This window comes from Neomonachus schauinslandi, chromosome 10 (assembly GCF_002201575.2).
Source record: "Neomonachus schauinslandi chromosome 10, ASM220157v2, whole genome shotgun sequence".
NCBI classification, from domain to species: Eukaryota; Metazoa; Chordata; class Mammalia; order Carnivora; family Phocidae; genus Neomonachus; species Neomonachus schauinslandi.
In genome coordinates this window covers 2,193,547-2,219,735 of record NC_058412.1, presented here as the reverse complement: position 1 = coordinate 2,219,735, position 26,189 = coordinate 2,193,547, and the positions used below count along the sequence as shown (strand labels likewise).

The 26,189-nt window shown below is 47.2% G+C and overlaps 1 protein-coding gene across 6 annotated transcripts; it reads left to right on the top strand.

Annotated features, from left to right (window-relative positions):
- Window positions 1–3,978: 3,978 nt before the first annotated feature.
- Window positions 3,979–25,559, top strand: RNASEH1 (ribonuclease H1). Of its 6 annotated transcripts, none has more exons than XM_021697380.2 (9): window positions 3,979–4,172; window positions 5,079–5,194; window positions 8,793–8,951; window positions 11,043–11,142; window positions 12,075–12,129; window positions 12,466–12,550; window positions 13,141–13,265; window positions 15,218–15,336; window positions 25,124–25,197. In XM_021697380.2, exons 1-8 carry the CDS (start codon window positions 4,042–4,044, stop codon window positions 15,302–15,304), a joined length of 858 nt encoding a protein of 285 aa, XP_021553055.1. In that variant the 5' UTR covers window positions 3,979–4,041; the 3' UTR covers window positions 15,305–15,336; window positions 25,124–25,197. The 6 variants fall into 6 exon arrangements, with proteins under 6 accessions (XP_021553055.1, XP_021553056.1, XP_044774490.1 ...); XM_021697381.1 differs by lacking the exon at window positions 25,124–25,197 and adding an exon at window positions 19,353–19,790; XM_044918555.1 differs by lacking the exon at window positions 25,124–25,197 and adding an exon at window positions 15,669–15,975.
- The last annotated feature ends 630 nt before the right edge of the window (window positions 25,560–26,189 follow it).

Genomic DNA, 26,189 nt, shown 5'->3' with positions numbered 1-26,189 from the left:
GGTCTGCCTGTTGACCTCACAGGACTGAGGTGGGAAGTGAACAGAGTCACAGAAATGAAGCAGCGTGGCCAGCTACTGCGGGGAGGGGTGTCCTCAAACCTGAGTGTGCTGCAGAACCACGGGGCGCAGTGGGGGGGGGGGGGCTTGCTAAAACACACACTGCTGGGCTCCGCCCTCCCTCCTCTCCTCACAGAGTTTGGATCCTGCTGATGTGGGGCAGGACCCAGAATTCCCATTCCTAACAAGCTCCCAGGTGATGTTTTTGCAGCTGGTCTGAGGGCCCCACTGTGAGAACCGTGACTTAGGTTTACCAGGATGGGTGCTGGACGGGGTCGGAGTCCTGGCCACAGCCCTGCCTGTCCTCACGGCTGCAGGCAAAGTACTTGATCACTCGAAATCTCGGCTTTCTTGTCGGTAAACGGGATGACTTTAGTACGTGCAGATCAGATAGAGCTGTGTGTATATAGTACTTAGCACGGTGCCTGGGACATCGTGCCGGCCTCCTGAACGTCCGTTCTGACTATGTACAGTGATTCCGTGGTGTCTGCACACAGCAGCGTGCTAATAAACAAATGTGCTACTTCTGAAGCAAGGGACGGCTTCAGACTGTTATCTATCCCAAATTACACATTTTGGGAACTCCTAATGTGTTTTACAGAAGCATGTTGCAGACTGGTAGAAATTTTGACTCAAAAAATACAATTTGCAGGAAAAATGTAAATTGGAATTACAAGGACACAGTTTGAATGTATTATTTTTCATGTGTTCCTGTGTTGATCTGTAATTATCTTCTAGGTCAGAAGTTCCTAGGATTTTGGCCTCAGGACTCTTTGGACTTTTGAAAGTTATTTGAAGGCCTTGAGGAATTTTTTTGTAGGTTATGACTATTGATATTTACCGCATGCAACATAAAATGGAGAAAATTTTTAAATTACTCATTGAAACAATAAACCCATTTCAAGTTAATATCAGTTATCTTATTAAAAATAACTATATCCCGGCGCCTGGGTGGCTCCGTCGTTAAGCGGCTGCCTTCCACTCAGGTCATGATCCCAGGGTCCTGGGATCGAGCCCCGCATCGGGGTCCCTGCTCAGTGGGAAGCCTGCTTCTCCCTCTCCCACTCCCCTTGCTTGTGTTCTCTCTCTCGCTGTGTCTCTCTCTGTCATATAAATAAACAAAATCTTTAAAAATAAAAATAAAAATAACCATATCCCTCGCCCCCAAAGTGAGAAGAGTAGCATTGATTTACCTTTTGCAAATGTCGGTAATGTCTGGCCTAGAGGACATGCCTCTCTTCTCCTTTAGATTTACTGCTTTCTGCATGCATGTGTAACTCAAGGAGTACATGTTTTCATTTTCATTTTTAGATTTATAAGAAGGATGTCCTATCTCCACTCGGGGACTTGCTTTATTCACTTACTATCATATTGCTAATAATTATCCATAATTGTGTGTGTCAGTGAAACTTAGTTCACTCATTTTGAATGCTGTCGAGTCTCACTTTCTGGGTCAGTGCTCAGTACCGTATTGAGAATGGGCCAGTGTTTGCCAGGATAGGTAAAGTCACATACACTTGGAGCCAGAGATTAAGATAGAAAAGATTTTCAGACGAGTAACTGGTTAATGAAACACCGGAAGAAACAGTTTTGGAATTACAGAAAGCCGCATGGGTGATTTTCTTACCATACTCAGATAATTCTAACCTACAATTTTACAGGGATGATGAGCGCCCTGTGCTAAAGGACCACAGCCAGCCACTTTACATGGAAAAGCAAGTCCCAAGTGGGTCTGAGCCCAGCATCAAGCCAGTGGGAGGGGCAGCAGCTGTGGGCCGAACTCTGATGGGGGCCCAGCCTCCTTCCTCCTCAGGGGAACACTGTGAGTGCAGCTGTGTCTATAATCTGTACTACTGTCAACATTTCAGAGTGGACTGACCATCCCAGCTCACAGTTTTAGAGTGAAGACTTCTGCTTTTGGCCCACTACCCTGATCTACTTCCACTCAGCCTCCTAACCTGCAACCAGGTCTTCCAGTGCCATCTGTGTCCATAACTGAACCTGTTGTCACCTGGAAAGGATGGGCTAGTGATGTCTCTGAAGAAAGCAAGTCTAGAAATAAATTGTCCAAGGTCTAGCCTGAGCTCACTCAGAGGCCCATGGCGCTCCAAGGCCTTGAGTAAAGACAGAACGAACTGCAGTAGAAAGAGGGGCTGCAGTCATCCTGAGAGCAGTGGCCAGGGCATCTCTGGGTTTCATAGCTACACCAGAAGAGATAGCATGATCAATCATTAATGATTTTTAAGGACAATTTTTATTTTATTTTTTATTTTTTTTATTTTTTAAAGATTTTATTTATTTATTTGAGAGAGAGAGAGAATGAGAGACAGAGAGCATGAGAGGGAGGAGGGTCAGAGGGAGAAGCAGACTCCCCGCCAAGCAGGGAGCCCGATGCGGGACTCCATCCCCGAACTCCAGGATCATGACCTGAGCCGAAGGCAGTCGCCCAACCAACTGAGCCACCCAGGCGCCCAAGGACAATTTTTAAATTATTTTTTAAGCTTATTTATTTTTTTAGTAATCTCTACACCCAACATGGGGCTCGAACTGATAACCCAGAGATCAAGAAGCCCACGCTCTTCCAACTGAGCCAGCCAGGTGTCCGTCCCCAGGACAATTTTTTTTAAGAAGCTATCTTGAAGTGCAATAAAAATAGGAATGAGGAATGGACTTTAGCCAATTTAAATTTAAATGAGGAAAGTTGAAATTTTTTAAATGGATGTTCTTTGAGTTCACAGACAAGCACACACCGGACCGCAGCAAGGTCTGTCTCCCCTTTGCTGTTCCTTCTTCCTTCGCTCTGCCTAATGCATGAGAAGGAACTTTCTGTCCTTCAAAACCGTGTCCCGGACCCCCCACGCAGTCTCACTGTCCGCCCCGCACTTCTCAAACTGGTGGCTTTGCACTGTCGTCTCCTCATTCACGTGCCCATCTCGGCGGTTCCTCTCGGTGCTCAGACTGTCTTACTCAACCGTGCATACCCCGGGCTTGGGCAGCGCGCAGTAGGTGTTCGGTAAGGTTTGCCCAACTGAACACCTAGAGAAAATTAAAGTCGTTTAAAGTTAATTTGAAAAGCAATTCTTGCCAGTGGACAGGACTTTTCAAAGAAGTTGTTTTGCTTACAGAGCAAAAAGTCAAATATCGGGCAGAATTCTAACAAATCGCCTTTACGACTAAATTTTCTCCCTGGTTCCCAGTGCATTAGGTTTTGACACCCTGCTGGTCACGCACCCACGTGGGTGGAGCGCTCCCCTTCCCTCCGGCCTCAGCTCTCTTTTTCATCGCGGAATGCCAGTCCTTCCGGCCTCTACGACAGTTAGGACGCAAGCACCTATTTCTTTGGTTGGACAGCCCCGACTGCACACAAAGGGCCCGGGACAGCCCCACAAACCGGGGCGAGGCCGAGGAGGGGCGAGAGGAGGGGCCTCTAGCGGTCCCTCCCGCCCACACCGCCCAGACCCCGCCCCTCGCGCGGCTCCTCCCCAGACCCCGCCCGCCACAGGCACGGTCCCGCCCCTCATTCGGCCCCCGTCCCGCCCACATAGCCCTGGCCCCGCCCCTCGCCCCGCCCTACCCCGACCCTACCGCCCAGACCCCTCCCTTCACGAGGCACCTCCCCTCCCATACCGCCCAGGCCCCGCCCCTCACGCAGCACCTCCCTGCCTACACCGCCCAGACCCCGCCCCCGGGGACCGCCCAGACTCCCGCCCCTCAGGCGGGCCCTCCCCTCCGGCCCCGCCCTAGTCCCCACCCACCTCCGTAGGTGCCGCCCCTCCCGGGACCGCCCAGGGCCGACTTTCTCCCTGACCTCCGGAAAATTGAGCCGGAAAAGCGCTGGGCGCTAGGCCCCTAGGCCCCGCCCCGCAGGCGTTGCGGGGACGCGCGTCATTTCCCCCGCGCCGCCGCCGGAAGTTGGGTCTGTGTGGTGGTGGTGGTGGCGGGAGCCGGGGAATTAAGGTGCTGGGCGATGGCCAGCTGTGAGCGATGACCAGGCTTCTGGCCGTGGCGCGCAGAGTTGCTTTGGCCGCCGTGCGCTGCAGCACCCACGGCAGCAGCGGCCTCAGCATGTTTTATGCCGTGAGGAGGGGCCGCAAGGCCGGGGTCTTCCAGACCTGGTGAGTGGGCTGCTACTCCCCAAGGCTGAGGGCAGGGCGGCCGCAGGCGGCTCTCCGGACTGGCCCGGAGCTCGCGGCTGGCGGCCTGGGGTGGAGCGCGTGGGAGCCCCGCCGCCGGCCGGGCAGTGGGGACCCCGGGCCGGCCGCCGCGGGTCTCCGCTGACGTGGGCTTGCTGGTCCCGTCCGCAGGCTCCAACTCGGTTTCATTTTTGTTGGCAGTATCAGAAATGCCACATGTAGTTTAAGGGTGGCCGGGGCCTCAACTTAATCCTTCCTTTCTGTTTCCGGGAAAGAATTTCCAAATGGTTACACATAGTCAAACTCTGATAATACCTAACCCAGTCTTCCCTGTGTTTTTAAAAAGGGAAATTCTTATAAACTGAATCTGGATCCCTGTGACGGCCCTCTGAGGTGGGTTTATTATTTTCAGGGGTAGTTACTGTGGTCAGGACGTTCTTGGGGTTAGTAAGTGGCACAGGTAGGACTTGTATCCGCGCGCTCTGACTCCACGAGCAGGACCGTCCCCGCCATACGGTAGCAGGGTTTGTTATCTGTGTGTGGGCGGGCACTTGTTCCCCTTCGTAGCTATGGTGCTGCGGCAGAAGCATCTCAGAAGCTCACCTTAGCTGTAATGAAATGGTTGATAGGATTTCCTTTTTCAAAGACCCCAAATTTCTAGTATGTTTTCAGACTGAGGAAACTGACATGCTGGTGTCCTGTCTGGCTGGTACATAGCACCACAGGGTGAAGGCTTGGGCAGGGGACAAAATTACAAACAGCCCTGACCGTTTGTCCAGTTGGAGCTGACAGCCCCAACCTTTTCACACTATTCCCAACCTAAGAAAGGAATCTGTTAAAAAGAGGACCAGCAAGGGAGGAAGGAAGTAACCCCGCACTCTATTCCAGGAGCGAATGTAGAGCCCAGGTGGACCGGTTTCCTGCTGCCAGATTTAAGAAATTTCCCACGGAGGAGGAGGCCTGGGCCTTTGTCAGAAAGCCTGCAAGCCCGGATGGCTCAGAAGGTAGTCAACTGCTCTTGTCACTATGGCGTTTTAACCTGCTCAAAACCTTGCATACCCCAGCGTCACTTGGTCTGTATAGCTGTCTTCTAAACAGAAGATGTGATGATTGTTTCCACTTTTCTATTTTACAGATGAGGAAACAGGCAGGAAGTAGTTTAGCTTAATGGTTTAGCTTAGTGGTTTCTGTTAGTAACAGTATTAGAGATAAGCTGGGGCTCCAATCTGATGTTCATTTGGAGTCCTCACTCTATTTAATTCTGTTTTATTTATTTTTATTTTTTAATATTTTATTTGTCAGAGAGCAAGCACACAAGCAGGGGGCTGCAGGCAGAGGGAGAAGCAGGCCCCCTGCTGAGCAGGGAGCCAGACATGGGGCTCCATCCCAAGACCCTGAGATCATGACCTGAGCCGAAGGCAGATGCTCAACCAGCTGAGCCACCTAGGGGCCCCTAATTCTATCTTTTAAAAAATACTTGTTCTGTTATCAAATTGAATGGGCTACAGTTTTAAAGTGTTGAATGTAGTTTGTTTCCTGGCATGCACCTGTATGGTGTTTCCTTCTTTTTTAGGACAGGGTCACACAATCAGAATTTCCTACAGTTTCACATGTTGCAGAAGGTATAATTAATTGAAGCTTAAGTCCCAGTATAAGGAACATCAAGTATGCAGAACTAAGGGTGACTGCTTGAGAGCACAAAATTTTTAAAATACAGTTAACCCTTGAACAACAATGAGTTTGAGCTGCGTGGGTAAACTTATATGTGGACTTCATTATATTACATTTATCATATAATATACATTTATTATAGATTTTCTTTAGGATTTGTTTTTTAAGATTTTATTTGTCGGGGAGAGAGAGAGTGAGCACAAGTGGGGAGAGGGACAGGCAGAGGGAGAAGCAGTCTCCCTGCCAAGCAAGGAGCCTGATGTGGGACTCGACCCCAGGACCCTGGGATCATGACCTGAGCCCAAGGCAGACGCCCAACCGACTGAGCCACCCAGGTGTCCTTCCTTAGGATTTTAACATTTTCTTTTCTTTTCTTTTCTTTTTAAGAGTTTTATTTATTTATTTGAGAGAGAGACAGAGAGCACAAGCATGAGCGGGGGGGGGGTAGGGGGAGGAGCAGAGGGAGAAGGAGAAGCAGACCCCCTGCTGAGCAGAGAGCCCAACGTGGCTCGATCCCAGGACTCCAGGATCATGACCTGAGCCGAAGGCAGTCGCTTAACCAACTGAGCCACCCAGGTGCCCCTTAATAACATTTTCTATTCTCTATTACTTTATTGTAAGGCTACAGTACATAAAGACATACATAAAATATGTGTGAATCAACTGTTCACATCAGTAAGACTTCAGTTAACAGTAGGCTATCAGTAGTAGTTAAGTGTTTAGGGAATCAGAGATTGTACTCAGATTTTTCACCTGAGCAGGGCGTCAGACCCCCACGTTGTTTGGGGGCAAACTATATATCTTAACCTATTTTGAAGAAGTTGTGTCTCATTAGCTTTACTCACAAATATTTTTACTAGTGGATTAAGATGAGACAATAGTTTGAGTCCACTTTTTTTGAGCAGGCTCTCTACAATCCCACTGAGATGCTCAAGCTTTGAACACCTGCTCCTTTGGGAGGCCGTAACAATTGCAGTCAAAGCAGAATTCAGGGAGAGGCAATCACGCTTAGGAATCTACCCTGCATGACAAGTTTCTGAAGCAGGGCAGAACCTCACTCACTGTGCATCTGCTTCACCCTGTCTCCCGAGCAGCTTTTAAGGAAGTTGTGATGTGACCATTACATTTTCTGCCCTGATGGAGAAATCAGTTTGGGACAGAAAACAAATGTGCAAGTATGGCTCTTGTCTTAGTTGGGTTCTTAATGCTTCCTTTTCACTGCTCTTTTGTTTTAACCAAATAGTAATTTATTTATACTTCAATTCTTCCAACAGAAGAATAGAAGTATGTTTCTGTATATTAAATACTCTAAATCCTAAGGCAAGATAGTTCTTAATATCTATGAATCACCTTTCTTAAAAGTTTGCAGAGACCTCCAAGTTACTGACTTATATATATAAACTGGAATTTGACATCTCTAATGTTCAAGAACTCTGTCAAAGCAGAAGTGTTAGCCCCTTTCCCAAATTTTCTCTTAATGTGACATATATTTTTATTTTGTGATTCTTGAGCTATTTGGCAGTTATCATGATTTATGAAAACTGATTTGGGGTTAACTTAACCAAGTTTTGTGAAGGGAAAATTATCTGACAGCTATGGGCTCCTTTTCCTTCCAAGTCTTATCTGTCCTTTAAAAACTTTCATTCCAATTTAACTTTCTCTGTTACTACAAGTGAAATCAATATTTGTATTGATATTAAACTTCTACAAAATTACCCTTTGACTTATACTTGTGTTTTGGGTTTACTTATGTAAAGTCCCTAGAGGAATATATATTTTTTAAAGATTTTATTTATTTACTTGAGATAGAGTGAGAGAGAGAGAGAGAGCACAAGCAGGGGGAGTGGGAGAGGGAGAGGCAGGCTCTCCACCGATCAGGGAACCTGATGCAGGACTCCATCCCAGGACCCTGGGATCATAACCTGAGCCAAAGGCAGTCGCTTAATCCATTGAGCCACCCAGGCGCCCCCCTAGAGGAATATTTTAAAGGTAAATACAGCAGAGTGGAAAACCAAACATTGCTCTCCATAATGGCTTCACTCAGATTTTGCTTAGATAACCTTTAGCAGTCTTCTGACAGGTGTGGGTGGAGAAGCTACTCCAGGCAGGACATTCTGGCTTGGACCCAAGTGGTAGATGTTCAGTCAACATTGGAGCCCCATTTCTCCATCCCTGGTTCAGGGATGAGGTTAAAGTGAACTCTGTAGTGTTGGGCTTTGTTGTTATTTTGGAAATACAATTAGTTGCTCCTTCTGTGCCCCTATTCCCACTCCATAAAATGAGAATGTAGGAAAAGCTGCTCCCACATAACCTGAGAGAGTGTGTGAGAAGCCTTTGGGATTAATCCTGCGTCCCCTGGCTGAGCTCCTGAAGGAAAGCTCTGCAGCTACCGCCCTGAAGGAACCCAGTCCCTCCTGCTCTTTGGTTTCTACTTTCCTTTCTCAGTGTAGCCCACTGTCGGTTTACTTAAGGTCCAGTTACCCATGCCCTCTCAACTTCCCTGGAGGTTCTCGACTTGGCATTGATGGAGTTGAAGTATCTAGAGTAGTAGTAGCTACAAAATTCTAGTCCTTGTTTTCTTTCTGGGTTAAGAGTCCCTTAGATTGTCAAACTGCCCACCATCCCTGTAGGATTCAAAACCTTTGGTATCTCTACTATCTCTGTCAAAAGCAGACTTCTACTTTAATAGAAATGTTGTTTTGTCTTCATATTGCCCTTAATCAAGCTTATGGAAAATTTAGAGTAATTTCATAGAACATCAAAATCTGACACGGTGTGGACTGTCTTAAGTCATATCCTCTATAGGGCCACAGACAAAGTGTATGTAAGTCTGATTTAGTGATACTAAATCACTTACTGAGTTTCTGGATTCTTAAGCATTTCATGTTATGTTTGTTTTTTCCTGGTTTATGAGTAGACTCGATCTTTCAGGGACAGAAAATAAGCATGAACAAGAATCACAGGTGAAAGTCAACAAGCGACTCCGTGAACCCTCGGATGGAGAGGAAAACGCAGAGCCCTGTGTGAAGCATGCGAGACAGAACACAGAATCCGTGCCTTCAGTTAACAAAGACTCATTTTCTTATATGGGTATATCTCTCTTGGATTTTTAAGTTTTCCATATAATAATCGTGAAAATAAGTGTAAGAACGTTTCCCACTTAATAGGGGAAAGTTGAGCTAATGTTTAGCCTTTTCATTCTCATCTGAAAAGGTTATTTAAAAATTTCTAAGGTTACTATTTTATAGTTGATCAAACTGCAGAATTATTAAAACTTTGGACATTCATCAGAAAAGCATTATGTGGCCTACAAATGAAAAACCGTAATCTTTTGAAACCCTAGTATTCTCTCGTGCACACAGCATTTCAGGTCACTATGAGAAAATGCAGAGGCTTCAGCTTCTTCAAATAAGAAAGGGCCTGGAGGGCGCCTGGGGTGCTCAGTTGGCTAGGCATCTGGCTCTTGGTTTGTGCTCAGGTCCTGATCTCAGGGTCAAGCCCCCATGTCAGGCTCTGTGCTCAGCAGGGAGTCTGCTTCCCCCTCACCCTCTGCCCCTCCCCTGCACATGTGCTCAAGCGCTCTCTTTCTCTCTCTCAAGTGGATAAATAAATCTTTAAAAAAGAAGAAGTAAGGGCCGGACAGAGCTCTTTTTTAGAACCAGTATCTTAATACCATTTACATTTAGCCTTTGCAAAACATAAATGATTTTACCTAGTCCCGAGAAGCAAAAGAGTCTGAATTTTTCCTCTACCTTTAACTCCAGGGATCGGTTTATATTTAATTACTTATGTTATATAAATTTCCTTTTTGTTTTTTATACATATGAACAGAAAATAGGAGTAAGTAGCTTTTTTTTTTTTAGTAAGTAGGATTTTTATATAAATCAGTGTGTTTGTAGGTTCCAAGTTTTCTCCAAGAAAACTTATAATTCAAGGAAAACCAATAGAAAATGTTTTTTGTTAAGCTGTATTAAAACTGTATAAATCAATTTTGCAGTTGTGTAAAAAAAAAAAAAACCAAATGTTCTGGATTTGGTTACTTGCCAGTAGTAATCAGAGCACATATGTGGGGAGTGATTGGGTGATGAGCCGTTTCCAAGGTACTAACAGTGGCTTGAAGTACAGTGGCATTTAACACAGTGCCTGATAGGTTGAGACCGAATTCAGTGACCAGAAAGGCTGTTGTGTGGATGGTGTCAATTTCGGTTGAACCAAGGATTCTTGCCCAACACCCATGTTTTTCCACACTCCCATCCCCATTCTGGCTAGGAACATGTTCTTCCTTTAACATCCTCCCTCCTCTTCCCTTTGCCTCTGCCTTGTCCAGTCTATAATCCTTTTGAGAAACAGTGCAAAGCAAAGCCTCTATTTGCCCCCATGGCCCTACTCTTCAAGATCTGCCAACCTGACTTCTCCTGCCCCCCTGCTAAGAGTGTTCTAGTCATCAGTGGCCTTAGAGTGGCCTCCTATCAGATCTCTTCTACCTACTTCTTTACAGCATTGTTATGTTGGTCAGACCCTCTTTTTTTTTTTTTTTTTTTTAAGATTTATTTATTTGACGGGGAGAGAGAGAGTACAAGCAGGGGGAGCAGCAGAGGGAGAGGGAGAAGCAGGGTCCCTGCTCAGCAGGGAGCCCGACTGGGGGTGGGGGTGGGGGGCGGCTGGCTCCATCCCAGGACCCTGGGATCATGACCTGAGCCAAAGGCAGACGCTTAACCGACTGAGCAACCACGGTGCCCCTGACCCTCTGTCTTGACGGAAAGAAGCAAAGACAAAAATTAGATCAACATTTGTCAGAGAACTAGACCTTCTGGCGGACAGGTCCTTATCATGCCAAGGCACTGCTTGTTTGCCAGGACAGCTCCTGGGAGTGAGTGTGAGCCCTGCCCCCCACGGGGAGAGGGGTAGTGGCACCGTTCTGACCTCTGTAGTGGGGGAGGCAGCAGCAGCTCTCGCTGCAGGGGGTTCTAGGTTCACAAAATGACTGCCTTTACCCTTAATTTGCCTGTCATGCAGAACCGAAATAGGAGTGCATGCTAATGAGAAAGGGTCGAGGGCCCCTGTGTAAGGAATCGGTAATGTTTTCCATTGCACAGTACTTTGTCAGTTTAAAATGTGAATGTGGGCTTACTGAATTGGGTGCTTTGGATGCAGTGGCACTCAGGAAGTCCCCTTTTCCAGGAGAGTTTGTCGTCGTCTACACTGACGGCTGCTGCTCCAGCAACGGGCGGAGGAGGGCACGAGCAGGGATCGGCGTTTACTGGGGGCCGGGCCATCCTTTGTGAGTAAACGAAGTGAATCGCATTCTAAAGCTTGTCAAGGAGTGAGGCAAGGTCTGCTGACTGTTTGGTTAGCTTTGGCAGAGGGAGCGCAGGACCGAGTCATGTCGACACTGACAGCTTTGTTCTTCAGGATTAAAAGACCCCGGCATTGCTTTCTTTACCCTGAATCTTGACGAGTCTCTGTGTCCCGCTGATGACATCATCTACCAGAATGACTTCCCTGCCCCCTAGGAGAGTCACATGTCTCCTGTGGGATGGTTTTGGCAAGGATGTCAAGGTCACCAGGCCTGGAACCCGTCATGTCCCCACGACTCTTCTGAGGACGTGTGAGCTTAGAGGCGACTCCTAGTTTTTCACCAGGCACAAGGCCAGAGTGATGCAAAGTGTGATCATTCAGATACACTGGGCAGCCTAAAAATCAATGTAAAAGAGGGATCTGAGTCTGTGAAGTAGCCACATCAGTTCTGAGCTTTGTCTCCAGCATTTGCAGGTGCCCACAGCACTGTTGGGCATAATGTAACATAAACTGTTCAGTAACAGTAAGATTATGTTTCTCTCGACTTGTGGTCTACAAAGTTCTTTCCCTTTGATATCTCATTTTAGCTTCAAACGCTGTAAGAAGTGGCGAGCTTGTGTGGCACTGAGTGTCTGCGGGCTTAGTGCTCACCCAAGACCACACACTAATGTATTTCAGGGCCAGAAATAAAAGTTTGCTTTTGAATTCTGGCCCAGTATTCTTCACAAGACCATCCCATGGTGCTTTTCCATAAAACGTTAGTGCTCTTGGTTTGATTTTTAAAGGCTGTATTTTTGTATGATGCTTTCATATGTCAAAAAAGTGTATCAAGCCTATCGTCCGTTGAGAAGCTTAAGGAATCACTTTGAGAATTAGCTCTTTTAATTGATTTCATTTTCCTTTTTACGATCCCAGGAACGTAGGCATTAGGCTTCCTGGGCGGCAGACCAACCAAAGAGCAGAAATTCATGTAAGTTGTCAGACACATTTCCCACTGAGAGTAAGTCCATCATAGCAGTGAACTGTGTACTCTCTGTGTGCACAAGATACTCAGAGTCCAGAAGAAACTTGGTTTGGGGTTACTAATGACTCTGATGAATAGGAATTTTCCAGAAAAATTTTAAAAGTAACTTCAAATAGGTGTGCAAGCAGAACTATGTGTGTAGCATTATTTCACACAGAGCATATAATCATTACAGTTAGCTCAGAAAAAAAATGTTTAAATGGTGAAGTGATTTTGAACATCAGTAACATTGAAAGTTGAACAGTTTCTATAGCATGATGACTGACTCGTCGTTTCTTCAAGGCAGCCTGCAAAGCCATCGAGCAAGCAAAGGCTCAAAACATCAAGAAGTTGGTTCTATATACGGACAGTATGTTTACTATAAATGGTAAGTTTTTACATTTTACTTCTTCTAGTGTTTTTCTAGTAAACATGAAGGAAAATAGGTATTTCCTTTCCCTGTAGGAAGTATTGTATCAGGGCAGGACCCAAATGGTAAATGAGGACAGCAGTGGGTTTGTCAGGTATAAAGAGAAGGCTGGGGATTCTGGAGCTCAGTTCTGCTGCTCTGGAGTTTGCCACATAGACATGTCTTTGCCAGGCTCCTAAGATAGGGCAGCAAGATAGATATGTCCCTGCTCTCGTGGTCCTTCGAGTGTAAACACGCGTAAGTAACTTAAGGTGGCGTGCTGATGGCTCCTTTGAGAAATAATCATGTTTAGGACACGGGGAGGGGGTTGAAGAGGCGGAGGACGCGTCCTCTTAGGCTGGGAGCTGTGGGTCAACACCAGTCCGAGCAAAGGGACAAGCAGAGGAGTGTGCCAGGTTGTACCTCCTGTCAGAGTACAGCCTTTGTGGGCCAGTGGCAGGTCCACACGCCACCATGAAGATGAGTAGAGCGGGTAGAAGAGGGAAGGCTAGGGAGGAAGAGACCAGGACATTCAAGCTCAGTGGGCTGTGAGTGTGCATTTCTTGTAGGTATCACTAATTGGGTTCAAGGCTGGAAGAAGAATGGGTGGAAAACGAGCACAGGGAAAGAGGTGATCAACAAGGAGGACTTCATGGCGCTGGAGCAGCTCATCCAGGGCATGGACATCCAGTGGGTGCGTGTTGTCTGAACCAGTCCTGTCACATGGCTGTGAGGACCAAATACTCTGAGAGGGGGGAGAGAGAGAAGGTGGGGGAGGGGGGCAGCAGAGAGAGAATCTCAAGCAGGCCCCACACCCGGTGTGGAGCCTGATGTGAGGCTCTGTGGAGCCAGCCTGAGATTGTGACCTGAGCCAAAATCAAGAGTTGGACGTTTAACTGACTGAGCCAGCCAGGTGCCCAGGACCAAATATTCTAAATTAACTGGAAAGATTAGTGCTTTCTGTAAGTGATTTAATGACTTAAGGTAACCATTTACATGAAATTAATATCATAGTGCGTATTAGAAATTGGAACTCATTTGAGTCTTGACTACCGTGTAAGTAATGCTGCTTATCATTGGTGTGATTGTGTGTAGAACACACTGTTGGGGCAGTGTGACTTTAGGGGTGCTCAGGATTCCTCACATTCTCTTGGCAGTGCTTAGGAGTGCCTCGTCCGGGCTCACCTTGTTGCAGGATTTCTTTTTCTTTAGTGCCCGCGGTTGTGGTCATGCCACTTTGAAGAATGAAGAGGTGGACCAGATGAAGAGTGGTGGGAAACAAAACAAAGTTTATTGAGTGATAGTACAAAGCTCCTGAAGAGGGTGGGGGGGGACCTGAGAGGGTTGCCACCAGAGTGTCTAAGTCTAGGGGTTTTTAATGGGCTTGTTGGTGGGCTGTTTTAATCTGATCAACCCTCCTTGAGCCTGTCACCCAGTCAGGTTTTTGTCATCTATCACGTGGGAAAGGGTAGAGGGCTCCTTCCAGGGTGGTGTAAAATCCTTTTAATGGTTGTTTCCTCTTGGTGGAGGGCGGGGGGCTTGTCCCTGCCCACCTTTCTTCCCCCTATCCTTCATTAACCTCATCACTGTTAAAGTGACTTCGTAATAGTCGACCTGTTGGTTTCTTTGGAATCAGCCATAATGTCAAAATAAAACTAATTTATAAGGTATTTTGTTAAAAATGAAGTGTGATAAGACTTTAGTAACATGACTTTTTTTTCCAAAATGGAAATATTTTTCTTATTAATAGATAGTTTTTATTAAAACTGTTTTTTCAGGGGGTGCCTGGGTGGGCTCAGTCAGTTGAGTGTCCGACTCTCGGTTTCGACTGAGGTCATGATCTCAGGGTCCTGGGATTGAGCCCTATGTTGGGCTCCTGCTGAGCGGGGAGTCGTCTTCTCTCCCTCCCACAGCCCCTCCCCCCTGCTCATGCTCTCTCGCTCTGTCTCTGTCAAATAAATAAAATCTTCAAAAAAAAAACCTTTTTTCAAACAATACAGAGCAAGTTAAACTGCAACCATTTCTTAACCCTGTATTGCTCTTCCGCCTCAGGACCACTGAGAACAGCTTGGTAATGTAAGGTTTAAATCTGCCCTTCAGCAATGTAGATGTAAACAGTGGTTAAATCACAGAAGCACACGCCTGGGTGGCTCAGTGGTTAAGCGTCTGACCCTGGATTGAGATCTCAGGTCTTCATCTCAGGGTTGTGGGATCAAGCCCCACGTCGGGGCTGTACTGGGTGTAGAGCCTACTTAGTAAAAAAAACAAAAACTAATCACATAAGTATATCTGCTCTTTCTGACAGCACTTAAAGAAAATAAAGTATGTGTGTTGGATATGTATTTGTCCCCATCTATACATACGTATGTTTTACCTGGAAAACTTTCCAAGTCCCATCATTAAGGTGGAAAAAATCAATAAAAACAGTACAGTTTGTGGAAAATCAAAATGGGATTTTTGTAAATGCCTGCGTTGCATCAATCCACTGGGCATACATGTTGTGCCATTTAGAACTGTTGGGGGGAGGGGCCTTGGGGGGAGGAGCGTTCTCCCACTCCGCCCACTGGGAAGTTAATGAGGATGTGCTTGTGTGTTGCTTGTGTAAAAAACCAGTAAAGATAAAAGGGAAAAATATTTATTTAACAGATGCATGTTCCTGGTCATTCGGGATTTATAGGCAATGAAGAAGCTGACAGATTAGCAAGAGAAGGAGCTAAGCAATCAGAAGACTGAACGAAGTAATTTTAGTTCTTGGAAAAACTTGAGTGAGTGACTATTTTCTTACCATTCCTTACTGGTGTGAAAAATAAAATTTGCAGTAGATGGGCAGATACAACTTGCAAAAGTAAATCAGTCATTCTGTGATATCCTGTGATAAAAAGTCATTAAATTATAATAAATTGAGCATCCTTCGAGATTTGAGCATTATTTGAAATTTCAGCATTATGCTTTATTGGGTTTGACACTGTTCTCATTAGTTTTATTGTAGTCTGGACAGAAATTTTAGGACTTTGATTTAATAAGGCATGAATACAGTAGTGGTTTAAAAATGCAGACAGGGTCTGGAACCATTCTGAAAGTGTTCATTATCTTCTAGTTGGCAGGATTGAGTCTCAGAATGTTCAGGTTGACTTGTACGTACCCGTGGATTAGAGCAAGGCAGTGCTCCCTTGGTGGCTACAGCCCATGCCAGGGCCCACACCTCAGCCAAGGGAATGTGGGCTGAGTCTTCACAGGCTGGCACCTGTGTACAAGGCAAGCCTGCACATAGCCCTGGCTGCTTGACTGTTGTATAGAAATATCTTACAGAGCAAGATGCATAAATAAATCTTCTAAAATTTCTTTGGCTGTTTTTGTTAAAAGCACTATGCCAGCAGGGGCCCCTGAGTGCCTCAGTCAGTTAAGCGTCCAGCTCTTGATCTCAGCTTAGGTCTTGATCTCAGGGTCATGAGTTCAAGCCCCACATAGGGCTCCATGCTGGGTGTGGAGGAGTCTACTTAAAACAAAAAAAAGCACTATGCAAGTTAAAGTTTGATATGATCATTTTTTTTAAGATTTATTTGAGAAACAGTGAGCGAGAGAGCACCCAAGGTGGGGGGGGTGAGAGTGGGGGGAGAAGCAGACTTCCCCTCTGGGCAGGGAGCCCAATGTGGGGCTCGATCCTAGGGCCCTAGGATCATGACTCGAGCCGAAGGCAGACACTTTGACCGAGCCATACAGGCGCCCCAATTTTTTTTTTTACTACTTTATCATAAAAAGGTACAGAAAATGACACGAATGTTTAGCTCATTGAGTTTCATTACTATAAGGTGAATACCCTTATGACCACCACTCAGGGCAAGAACTAGAACTTTGCCAGACACCCCAGAAGGCTCTCCATGTGCTCCTCCAACCCCAGCCCCTCCCTCCCTCCAAAGTGAATCCTGACTTTTATAAAAATGACTTCTTTGTGTTTCTTTATGGCAGTTGAGCCTCGCCTACTTTTTTTCAGACTCGGTATTTCTGAAGTCTCTTTATTGCATGTATTGGTCTCCTTGTAAGGTTTACCTGTTGAGGAATCTGGGCCATTTGTCCTGTTGGTTCCCAGAGTCTAGGTTTGCCACATGCATTCTCCTGGCACAGTCCAGCATTTTCTTCTGGCCTCTGTACTTCCTGCAAATTGGCAGCTGGTCCCAGAGGCTTGATCAGAATCAGGTTCCACACCTTCGGCGAATGATAGATGGCCACGTGCTTTCATCAGCAGGCATAGACTGCATTTTTCTGGAATTGGCGGCTGCAGGAGCTCAGTGCCTAGGTCTGTTAATGATTCGGAGGTTCCAAGATGGTGATATTCTGTGATTTTGCTTATAAAAATAAATATTGGCTGGGATGGTTTTAGAAAAAGACGCTTCCTCTCGTCTGCTATTTGGTTACCCAGTGGTAGTGTTCATTTAAGAAAGGCAGGATAAATGCAAAGTAAATTGGTTCCCTGTCATCCTTAGAAGGTGGCCACTTAAGGTTTTTTTATTTATATGTTTTTATAACACTTATGTGTCATGAACTCATCTACCTAAGGCTGTTGGATAGGTTTCAGGGCATTGCAATTTTTATCTTTATTGATCCCAAGTTGTATCTTCTAGGGCTTGTGGGGGGGGGGGGCTCTTCAGCTCGGCTCTTTCTTTCTTTTGATATTCATGTATGCACACACATGCAGTGACCACACCTGTACACAGGTGTACACCGTAGGCTCACACACATACGTGTACAGACCACGCACGCATGTGCACCCAGTCATCAGTAGCTGCATTGCAGTCTGGTGTGTCAAGGTACTCTAGACCCTTCTTGTACTTTTCCTGCTCCAGATCTGGAATTGCCTATTTCTCTAAGAATCTCTAGTTTCTTTCTTTCTTTTTTTTTTTTTTTTAAGTTAAGTAAGCTCTACACCCAAGTGGGGCTTGAACTCACGACCCCAAAATCAAGAGTCACATGCTTCTCTGACCGAGCCAGCCAGATGCCCTAGAATCCCAATTTCTTTTAATGGCAGAAAAGGTGTTTCAAATGCTTGGTGCTGGTCGCTATGGGGTTGGTCATTGCTTCTAGGGCTTTTCAGTGGACAGAATTATAAAGCATACACACATGTACACACATTTAAAGATAAAATATTTGAGCTCATATCGATATTTCCAGTAGAAACTCAGGATTTCAGAGTCCTTAACTCTTCTGTGTTACGTCTGTGTGTCCTACACTGAGAATCCTGGGATAGATGCTCCCTAATTATGCTCTTGCTTCATCCCACTGTAACGTGCAGTATGTGGGTCCTAATACTAATGTTCTGCTGGGATGGTGAGACAGCATTGGATGTCCATGGTCCGCCGTCACACAGTAAAATCCCCCCTTACCCTCATCTCAGCTCTCTTCTGTGTATTCAGTGGTCACACAACCAGCGTTTGGTCAGTGTCATCTTGGAACCATACTCCCTGAGCTCCCCACGTTGGCCTTAATTTGCTTGTTTTATGTTTGAAATCCGTTTTCTAGGGTATGAAACCCTTGGCTCACATTTTCCTTCCTTGAGTGTCTGAAGTATTTATTTCGGTTTTTTTCCAGCATGAAAAGCCCAAGGAGTCTTTCCTTCTTTCTTACAAGTCATGTCCCCTTTTTGCTTCAATGTCCCGAGGTTTGGTTTCCTGCTTCTCCAGTCCGAAGTTGTGTTAGACTGTGTCGTGTGTTGGTCGCCCTGGGTCAGTGTTTGCAGGAGCACGGTAGGCTCTTTGTGTGTGTACGTTCACATCTGCTATTTCAGGAGCGTTTCCTGAACTGCGGCTTAGTGTTCTGTTTTTCTTGCTTTGGCCTTCTGTTTTGGGGGACCTTAGTATCTCTGTGTTGAAATCTGATTTGTCCGTCCTCTGTGTTTTCCACTTTTTCTTGACTGTCTTTCATCTCTTTTTAAGTTTATTTTGTTTTTTAAAAGTTGTCCTCCTATTGATGTCCCATCTCTAAAGGCATTATTTGTCTCTGTTTGCTCTTGATTCTCATTTCTGAAATTAATTTTCTTGTCTCTCTAGTTTCCTTGAATTCTGTCACCTTATTTCTGATATTTTCTCATGCCCATGTGTCATCCTCCCATCTTGGATCTTATATTTTGATGTTTCGAAGCAGTTAATTTTGGTCTGTTTGGTGGGTACGTCTTTCTGGCATGCCCTCGCTGTATGTAGGGGTGTTTGTTCTGCTCCTTTTTCTTTTGTCTTAGAATAGCTCTCTGTGGGATTGATACTTTACCGTCACTCATTTTCCTAAACATTCAGTTGAGAGTTTTTCCTCACTTCACAGAGTTCTCTTTCCTATTGAATTTTGAATCATGGCTAGAAATATGGTGTCTAGTTTCCGGAGCTCTCCCAGCTCTGGCCCTACCGCACCTGCATCGAGTCCTTCTTTCTCTCCACTGTCCCTGTCCTGCTGGTGCTGGCTCTGTCACCACCACCTGGGTCCCTGCGGGTCAGCTGCGGTGGCTCTTGGGCTCTACGGCTCCAGCCCTCAGACCCTCTTGCAGTGGGTCCCTTGCACCCATTCACCCCCAGGGTAGGGACAGCTGTCCTGCTCCAGCCACTGGCCTCAGGCTGGCCCGCCACACTTGGCAGTGGACACCTGTTGGCCCCTTTGGGGTGTCCTTTCAGGGGTCTGTCAGGGGCCCAGGGGCCCCACTGTGCTTTGCCCCACAGGTGTGCAGGCTGTGGTGGGAAGGCCCTGTCCTTCATTCCCATGTGTCAGCTTTTTGGAGTCACCATACCGTTTTGCTTTTTAACAGCTTTATGGAGGTGTGCTTGACGGACAGCAAATGGCATGTGTGTAAAGTGAGCTATGGATTCCCCTGTGAAGTCCCCGCCAGAACTGCGTGTCACCCCCCGCCGGGGTTTTCTCATGCCCCTTTGAAATCCTTCCCTCCCTGACCCCATCCCCAGACGACAACCGATCTACTTCCTGTCACTATAGATTAATTTGTATTTCCTAGGATTTTATATAAATAGAGTCCTACAGTATAAACTCCTTTTCAGTCAGGAGCTTCTTTCACTCAGTGTAATTATTTTGGCATTCACGCGTGCTGTGTCTATCAGTAGTTCACTCCTTTTTATTGCTGAGGAGTATCCATTGTATGGGTAACCACAGTTTGTGCGCCCGTTCTCCTGTTCATGGATATTTGGTCGTCCCCAATGTGGGGCTGTTGTAAATAAAGCTGCTGTGAACATGTATGTACTCGTCTTTTCCTGAACATGTGCTTTTATTTCTCTTGAGGGGAGTGGCTGGGTCACATGGCAGGTGTGTATTCGACTTTAAGAAACACCAGCCAACATCTTTTACCATTTTACTTTCCCATCAACAGGGCAGGAGAGTTCCAGTGTGCTCCCCATCCCTGTCAGTGGTACTTGTCACCTAGGTTTGTTACAGACGTCTGCGTTTCTGTTTCAGGTGAAGGTTTGGGAGGATCTAAAAGTGCTCTTACTGTTGCCACTACCCTCCAAAAATCTGATTTTTTTTTAATTGGGCAGTTCCTCTTTATGTGCCCAAGATTGGAAGTACAGAGTTGAAAGATTGTGCCTTCCAAAACTTTCCAGTGTACTAGGGGATTTGCACCAATGCAAGTAATACCCATACAGAACAGGAAGTGCATGGTGCTTGAGGTAAGATGAAGCCCAGCCACTTTTAGTGAGAAGGGGAATAATAAAGGTACAGGAAACTCCTTCTTACTAACAGAAAACATCTTACTGATTATGTAAAACCAGCAGCATTGGGGCGTCCAGGTGGCTCAGTCGGTTCAGCGGCCACCTCTTGATTTCGGCTCAGGTCATGACCTTAGGGTTGTGAAATCGAGTCTCACATGAGGCTCCGCACTGAGCGTGGAGCCTGCTTGAGATTCTCTCTCCCTCTCTCTCTCTCTCTCTCTGTCTCAAAAAATAAATGAAAAGTAGCTACATAACAGCTTTAGAAATGTGTCACTCTGTCAGCTTTGTCAAGCTCAGGACTACGGTATAGAACATACGCTCTGTGTCGTGGAATACAGAAGCTTCTCAGCTGCAGCTCCTCTCAAAATACGAGCTTAATGCTTTGCAAATGGAGGCTGTTGAATTGTAATTTGTAGCTTCCACGCCAGAGCGATGAGGTGACTCCCTTGCTGGGGTTTGAGAAAATCGAGAGGATCTGTGCAGTCTCTCAGATCAGGCACATGAAATACCAGCTAAACACAACCAAACCGAAACCCCAGTTCTGGCCGTTGGGCACCTCTCGTTTCCAGTGATGTTTATCCCGAGTCAGACAAGCCTGGGGCCTTCAAAGGAAGACCTCGGCCTCCATGTCTAGATGTCTTCCTCATGCTCATGTCCTGGTAGTTCTGGAACAAGGACGGGAGCTGCGCAGTAACAGCCCCTTGCCATGTACCGTGCTGATCGGACCCACAGAACCGGGTGAGAGCAGGCCGTCGGCACGGAGCGTCTTGTAGCACCGCTGTCCCTCGGTCTGCGGCTCTGGCGTTCATCGCTGCCTCCAGTAGGGGGGCACACGGGAGGGGAGCTCGCGGGCAGGGTGCTCCTGTTGGTGTCCTGTCCCCGGCGCATGGAAGGTGTTCAGATACTTGAGGAAAACCTGTGCCAGTTTGTGGACACAGCTGTGGTTCTTAATTGTCCACCAAGGGGATGGAAGGGAGAGAGATCGGCACAGGACCACTCTGGTCTGAACACTGACGTGAGTTACGATTTTGAAAGAACAGCTTTCATCAAAATATGCCTCAAAATTAGGATTCCTCCCTGGTGCTTTCTGGGGAGCCACAGTGGAAGGAAGGATCTTAGATAGACACAAACAGGATCAGTTAAGTGGGAGAGAGGACTGGCAGGTGCCAGCCCCGTCCCCATTTTATAAGCTCTATTTCTTTTTTTTTTTTAAATATTTTATTTATTTGACAGAGAGAGACAGAGTGAGAGAGGGAACACAAGCAGGGGGAGGGGAGAGGGAGAAGCAGGCTTCCCGCAGAGCAGGGAGCCCGATGCAGGGCTCGATCCCAGGACCCTAGGATCATGACCTGAGCCGAAGGCAGACGCTTAACAACTGAGCCACCCAGGCGCCCCATAAGCTCTATTTCTTAATCCCAAAGGTACACAAGAATTTAGCATAAAGGGCAGTAACTCACCAGTGGTGTAAACAGAGCCTTTTTACCTAGGACTCAAAAACCATTAACCATAAAAGAAAAGTAAAGACTACATAGAAATCAAAAAGTTATGAACTGAAAATGCTTTATTTATTGTTATTTATTATTTTTATTTTTTTTAGAGAGAGAGTGTGTATGCACACAGAGGAGGGGGGCAGAGGTAAAGGGAGGGAGAGAATCTTAAGCAGGCTCCACAAGCCCAAGGTGGAGCTCAGTCTCACGACCCTGAGATCATGACCTGAGCCAAAATTAAGAGTTGGATGCTTAACCAACTGAGCCACCTAGGTGCCCCTTGAACTGAAAAGACTTTGAAAAGCCATAAGCATAGACAAACTCAGAAAAAAATCTGGAACTGCTATGACAGGAGGCTGATTTCTCTGATACATAAAGAACTTGTGGAAAGTGAGAAAACGCCTTATAGAAGAACGGGCCAGTCATAAATCACTCAGATGCACATGCCCTTGAGCAAGGAGAAGATACGCAGCTTCACTCCTGAGAGCATGCAAATTGACACCACAGAGACATCGTTTTTCTGTATCCTGTTAATACGTCGTAGTGTAGGATTTATTAGCAAAAATCCAGAAGTCAGTGAGGCTGCTGGGAAACCATGCGCTTCCGTGCTGTGGTGGCGAGCACAAAATGGAAAACAGTTTGCCCTGTCTACTGAAATGATGAGGGCACTTACCTCTCATCCGCCCTTTGCCACTTTTTGAGATTTGCACTGCAGATACACCTGCAGACATCCAAATAGAAGACGAGGTTTGTAGTATCTGAAAAGGAAATGGTATTGGGGCTCGCCAAAGTGGCCACGGGCGGCTCACAGTGGGTCCCCTGACCCCTCGAGAAGCAGAGCATGGAGGGCTTGCAGCATTTTGTGCAGGAGGGTGGGATATGACCTTCATGCTGGAGGACCGAGACGGTACCCTGAGGGGGTGCGAGGCGGGCGGGAGCAGGTGCCGGGAAGACACCTCTCCACGTGTAAACCCCTGCATGTTGTCTTGATTTTGAATCATGTTGGAATGCCTGCTCAAAAATGAAACAATTGGAGAGGTCTGTTTTCCTAGGGAACGGGAGGGAATGGTACGCTCGCCCGAAGGACTCCTGCTGGCAGAAAGCCTGGTCCAGCGGGGTGGGGCTCGCTGAGGGTTTGAGTGCGGGCCTCTGTGTTCTCATCCACATCCACTGGAGCCACACAGGCTCCTCAGGCCCTGGCGTCCTTTGTACTGGGAGGCACAGAACAAGCATAGTCCCTCTTCTAGGTACACAACCTGCTTTAACCTAACATTTGAATACCCAGAGGCCAACACCTGAGTCCGAGCTGTGATGGGCTGAATGACCGTGCCCCCCCAAGTTCCTGTGTTGAAGCCCTAACCCCCAGTGTGGCTGTATTTGGAGATGGGGCCTCTGAGGAAGTAATTAAGGTCAAATGAGCTCACCCCCTCCCTGCTCTGCCACTGGGAACAGAGGAAAGGCCATGTGAGGACACAGTGAAGCCAGAAACCCAGTCAGCTGACACCTTGATCTTGGATCTGGCCTCTGGAATTGTGAGAAATAAATACTTTAAGGCCCCCCCCAACCCACCGGTGGCATTGTGAATGGCAGTCTGAGCTGGGTCCCCAGTGAAGGACGCCTGGCGAAGTCCAGTCTCCTCGTTTTTGGGGAGGCAGTGACGCGGTCCGGTCGTCTGCCCCTCGGGTGCTGGCTGTCCTCGCTGCTGGCCGCGGGGCTGCGTTACCCCACTCCGGAGGCGGGGCGCAGGCTTCCGCTCTGAACGTGTCAGTGAGACAGCTTTGCCTTGTTGGGTGACAGGTTTTCCTGAATGGGATTGTTAAGCTCATAGCATCCACATCGTTTTGCTGAAGCCCAGAAGAACAAAAATAAAAATTAATAGAACTGTAGAGAAACAAAATTATTACTCCTATGTTTGGTCTGTGACTTTTTTTTTAAACCAGAAAAATGTCTATTTATTTAGAGTCAGGAATCTCAGCATTGGTGGGGACTTCCTTCTCTGTGACAGGCCCTAGTTAGTTGCTTGATCTTTTTAAAGTTATTCAGATAGACTTTCAGAAAACTAAGAGGCAGAGATCAGTGAAATGAGTACTTTCCAGCAAGTCCTTGTTTTCCATTTTCGAAGATAGGGACTGATAAGCACCAAGAGCCTTCCTGGTGTCTGGGCCTCTGGTGGTGACCTTCCGCTTTTTGTTTTAAATACCTGAGAGCCGCACACGAAACCCGTCTTGAGGCCCACCAGAGTGACTGTGGTCAGGCTTGGAGGACCGGACGTGGGGACCGCCCCCGGCATTCTGTCAGCAGAGGCTTTCAGAGCACTTGGAGAGTCTGGGCACCTCTCGCTCCTCCCTCTGAGCCTACTGCGGGCACATCCGCTCCGGCTGCATGAGTGCCGGAGCTCCTGACAGGTCTGCCCTCTCCCACCTGCCACGCAACAGCCGCAACGTCAGATGACATCACTCCTCTAGGGCCGCCCAGGCCCCTCATGTCCAGCAGCCCCAGGCCCGCGACTGAGGGCACCATGTGCGCTGGGGCCAGCTGCTGAGAGGCCGCCCGTGCCCTTGGGACCCCGTCTGTGACCTGCCCCGTGCATGGGTCTCCGGGGCTGCCTGATCCCTCCCACGATCTCTGCACAGAGCTGCTGGTGGCCCGGGGGCCCTGCCCAGCTGCCCAGAGGGCCCAGGGGCCCATCTCTTGAGACGCGCCCTTGAGGGGCTGTGGCACCTCCCTGTCAGCCAGGACCCAGCACCCTAGTGCAGGTAAAGGCACTGCTGGCCCGGCCCTGAATGGCTGCACTTTTGACAAGGGGCCAGTGACCTTTCTTGGCTCTGGTGCGTGCTGTAAATAATCTTGTTCAATTTTTAGTTAATTCTCAGGGTGCCTGGGTGGCTCAGTCGGTGAAGCATCCCAACTCTTGATTTCAGCTCAGGTCATGATCTCCCCCTGCTTGGGTTCCCTCTCTCGCTGTGTCTCTCTCTGTCAAATAAATAAAATCTTTATTTTTTTTTAAAGATTTTATTTATTTATTTGACAGAGACAGTGAGAGGGAACACAAGCGGGGGCAGAGGGAGAGGAAGAAGCAGACTCCTTGCAGAGCAGGGACCCCCATGCGGGGCTCGATCCCAGGACCCTGGGATCATGACCTGAGCCGAAGGCAGCCGCTTAACGACTGAGCCACCCAGGCGCCCCAATAAATAAAATCTTTAAACAAAAAAAAAGATTCTCTCTCTCTACCCCCCTCTGCCCCTCTCCCCGGGTTGCACACGTGTGCTCGCTCTCTCAAAAAAAATTCTCAGGGACTTTCTTAAATGTTTACACATGCTAAAAATCTCTCTGATCACCTCAGTATTACTGAATACTGCTTTTCTTTCCAGAGGAAGCTCACCAGATCTGAAGAGTCTTACAGAGGATGGCAGGACTTTGTGAAGACAGAAGACTGCAAGAGGAGTTTCAGTTGGTCAGGAAACGGATTTCTCACTCAAAAACCTCCCTCCCAACCTCAGTAAGCCTGCCATCCCCTCGGAGCAGAGGGCTTCATCCAGAGTCTCCCCGCTGAGGGCGTTTGTCACTTCCTGCAATGAGGTTTTTTTGTGTGTTTGTTAAAATGTGATGGGGAAGTCCTGCATGGAGATTATTGGATGGCAAGAGAATGAAATGTAAAAAGAGAAATTGGAATTAAAGAATTTAAAAGGTTATGTGGCTCCTCTCCCCATAATACCCCAAAGAAGCACATCCTTTATGGTTTTGGTTTTTTTAAGATTTTATTTATTTATTAGAGAGAGAGGGAGAGCACAGAGGGAGAGTGAGAGGGAGAAGCAGACTCCCCACTGAGCAGAGATCCCAATGTGGGACTTGATCCCAGGACCCTGAGATCATGACCTGAGCCAAAGGCAGACGCCTAACCACTAGGCCACCCAGGCGCCCCCTTTATGTTTTTTTGTTTTGTTCTGTTTTGTTTTTATTTGACAGAAACACAGTGAGAGAGGGAACACAAGCAGGGGGAGTGGGAGAGGGAGAAGCAGGCTTCCCTCGGAGCAGGGAGCCCCATGTGGGGCTCGATCCCAGGACCCTGGGATCATGACCTGAACCGAAGGCAGACGCTTAACGACTGAGCCACCCAGGCACCCCTCCCTTTATGGTTTTTATTAAAAAGGCTCTGAAAAAGATTCTTGGATCATTCAATTAGGGCTCCTTGGCCACCACATTGTCATGATTCAACGTGACCCATGTCTTTTCCTAGGGCTATGTGGCTGACCCACCCTCAGGAGGGCATCCGTCTGGGGCTCACTGCTGGTCACAGTGAATTTGCTAGGCTTCACACAGGACCTGTCCATGAACGACATCATGAACTAGCTTGTGGTTGGTGGACGTGATGTCTCTCTTCCTACTAACTCCCCGTGGTACCTGTCCCTTGAATGCACACCAAGGTAACACCAAGAC